General features: G+C 49.8%; 1 protein-coding gene across 1 annotated transcript in view; it reads left to right on the top strand.

The window, feature by feature from the left end:
- Positions 1-354: 354 nt before the first annotated feature.
- Positions 355-2,428, top strand: part of LOC138368946 (collagen alpha-5(IV) chain-like) — a 2,076-nt gene continuing 2 nt past the window's right edge. The window contains exons 1-3 of the mRNA XM_069331671.1: positions 355-390; positions 889-1,863; positions 1,987-2,428. The exon at positions 1,987-2,428 is cut by the window's right edge and continues 2 nt beyond it. Coding sequence (XP_069187772.1) covers positions 355-390; positions 889-1,863; positions 1,987-2,428 — 1,453 coding nt within the window. The remainder of the gene's footprint in view (positions 391-888; positions 1,864-1,986) is intronic.

The raw sequence follows: 2,428 nt of genomic DNA, 5'->3' as shown, positions 1-2,428 counted from the left end.
GCTTGGGTAAGTTACATGGTCCGGTAACTGAAGCTTGGGTAAATTACATGGTTCGGTAACTCATGCTTGGGTAAGTTACAAGGTCTGGTATCTCAAGCTTGGGTAAGTTACAAGGTCCGGTAACTCAAGGTTGGGTAAGTTACAAGGTCTGGTAACTCAAGCTTGGGTATGTTACAAGGTCCGGTAACTCAAGCTTGGGTAAGTTACAAGGTCCGGCAACTCAAGCTTGGGAAAGTTACATGGTCCGGTAACTCAAGCTTGGGTAAGTTACAAGGTCCGGTAATTCAAGCTTGGGTAAGTTACATGGTCCGGTAACTCAAGCTTGGGTAAGTTACATGGTCCGGTAACTCAAGCATGTATAAGTTACATGGTTCGGTAACTCAAGCTTGGGTAAGTTACAAGGTCCGGTAACTCAAGCTTGCATAAGTTACAAGGTCCGGTAACTCAAGCTTCGGTAAGTTACAAGGTCCGGTAACTCAAGCATTGGTAAGTTACAAGGTCCGGTAACTCAAGCTTGGGTAAGTTACAGGGTGAAGCATAGCCAAGCCTCGAAGACTCATCCACATATGGACTCATCCATCATGGCGAAAATGACGTACTGTCCCTTTTTCTGTTTTGGGTCCTCTGGTAGGTTAGGAGAAGGGCGCTTTAGTACGACGGTTTCTCGACGTTGGGGAACATTAGGAGTATGACAGGCTGTGTCATTTGTCATCCAGGGACCTCAAAGTCATCCAGGGGACCACAAAGTCATCCAAGGACCTTAAAGTCATCCAGGGACCTCAAAGTCATCCAGGGACCTCAAAGTCATCCAGGGACCACAAAGTGATTCAGGGACCTCAAAGTCATCCAGGGACCACAAAGTGATTCAGGGACCTCAAAGTCATCCAGGGACCACAAAGTGATTCAGGGACCTCAAAGTCATCCAGGGGCCTCAAAGTCATCCAGGGACCACAAAGTCATCCTGGAACCACAAAGTCATCCAGGGACCACAAAGTCATCCTGGGACCACAAAGTCATCCAGGGACCACAAAGTCATCCTGGGACCTCAAAAGCCTCCAGGGACATCAAAGTCATCCAGGGACCTCAAAGTCATCCAGGGACCACAAAGTCATCCAGGGACCTCAAAATCATCCAGGGACCACAAAGTCATCCTGGGACCTCAAAGTCATCCAGGGACCTCAAAGTCATCCAGGGACCTTAAAGTCATCCAGAGACCTCAAAGTCATCCAGGGACATCAAAGTCATCCAGGACCTCAAAATCATCAAGGGACCTCAAAGTCGTCCAGGGACCTGAGAGTCATCCAGGGACCAAAATTCATCAAGGGACCACACAGTCATCCAGGGACCACAAAGTCATCCAGGGACCTCAAAGTCATCCTGGGACCTGAAAATCATCCAGGGACCACAAAGTCATCCTGGGACCTCAAAGTCATCCAGGGACCTCAAAGTCATCCAGGGACCTTAAAGTCATTCAGAGACCTCAAAGTCATCCAGGGACATCAAAGTCATCCAGGGACCTCAAAATCATCAAGGGACCTCAAAGTCGTCCAGGGACCTGAGAGTCATCCAGGGACCAAAATTCATCAAGGGACCACACAGTCATCCAGGGACCTCAAAGTCATCCAGGGACCTCAAAGTCATCCAGGGACCTCAAAGTCATCCAATGACCACAAAGTCATCCAGGACAACAAACTGATTCAGGGACCTGAAAATCATCCAGGGACCAGAGAGTCATCCAGGGACCACAAAATCATCCAGGGACCTCAAAGTCATCCAGGGACCAGAAAGTCATCCAGGGACCACAAAGTCATCCTGGGACCTCAAAGTCATCCAGGGACCTCAAAGTCATCCAGGGACCTCAAAGTCATCCAGGGACCTCAAAGTCATCCAGGGACCTCAAAGTCATCCAGGGACCTCAAAATCATCCAGGGACCTCAAAGTCATCCAGGGACCTGAGAGTCTTCCAGGGACCAAAAAATCATCCAGGGACCTCAAAGTCATCCAGGGATCACAAAGTCATCCGGGGACCTCAAAGTCATCCAGGGACCTCAAAGTCATCCAGGCACCTTAAAGTCATCCAGGGACCTCAAAGTCATCCAGGGACCTCAGAGTCATCCAGGGACCTCAGAGTCATCCAGGGACCTCAGAGTCATCCAGGGACATCAGAGTCATCCAGGGACCTCAGAGTCATCCAGGGACCTCAGAGTCATCCAGGGACCTCAGAGTCATCCAGGGACCTCAGAGTCATCCAGGGACCTGAAAGTCATCCAGGGACCTGAAAGTCATCCAGGGACCTCAAAGTCATCCAGGGACCACAAAGTCATCCAGAGACCTCAAAGTCATCCAGGACCTCAAAGTCATCCAGGGACCACAAAGTCATCCAAGGACCACAAAATCATCCAGGGACCTCAAAGTCATCCAGGGACCT

This window comes from Procambarus clarkii, chromosome 26 (assembly GCF_040958095.1).
Source record: "Procambarus clarkii isolate CNS0578487 chromosome 26, FALCON_Pclarkii_2.0, whole genome shotgun sequence".
Classification (NCBI taxonomy): domain Eukaryota; kingdom Metazoa; phylum Arthropoda; class Malacostraca; order Decapoda; family Cambaridae; genus Procambarus; species Procambarus clarkii.
Note: the sequence above shows the minus strand (reverse complement) of the source record. Positions and strands in the feature narration are given on the sequence as shown.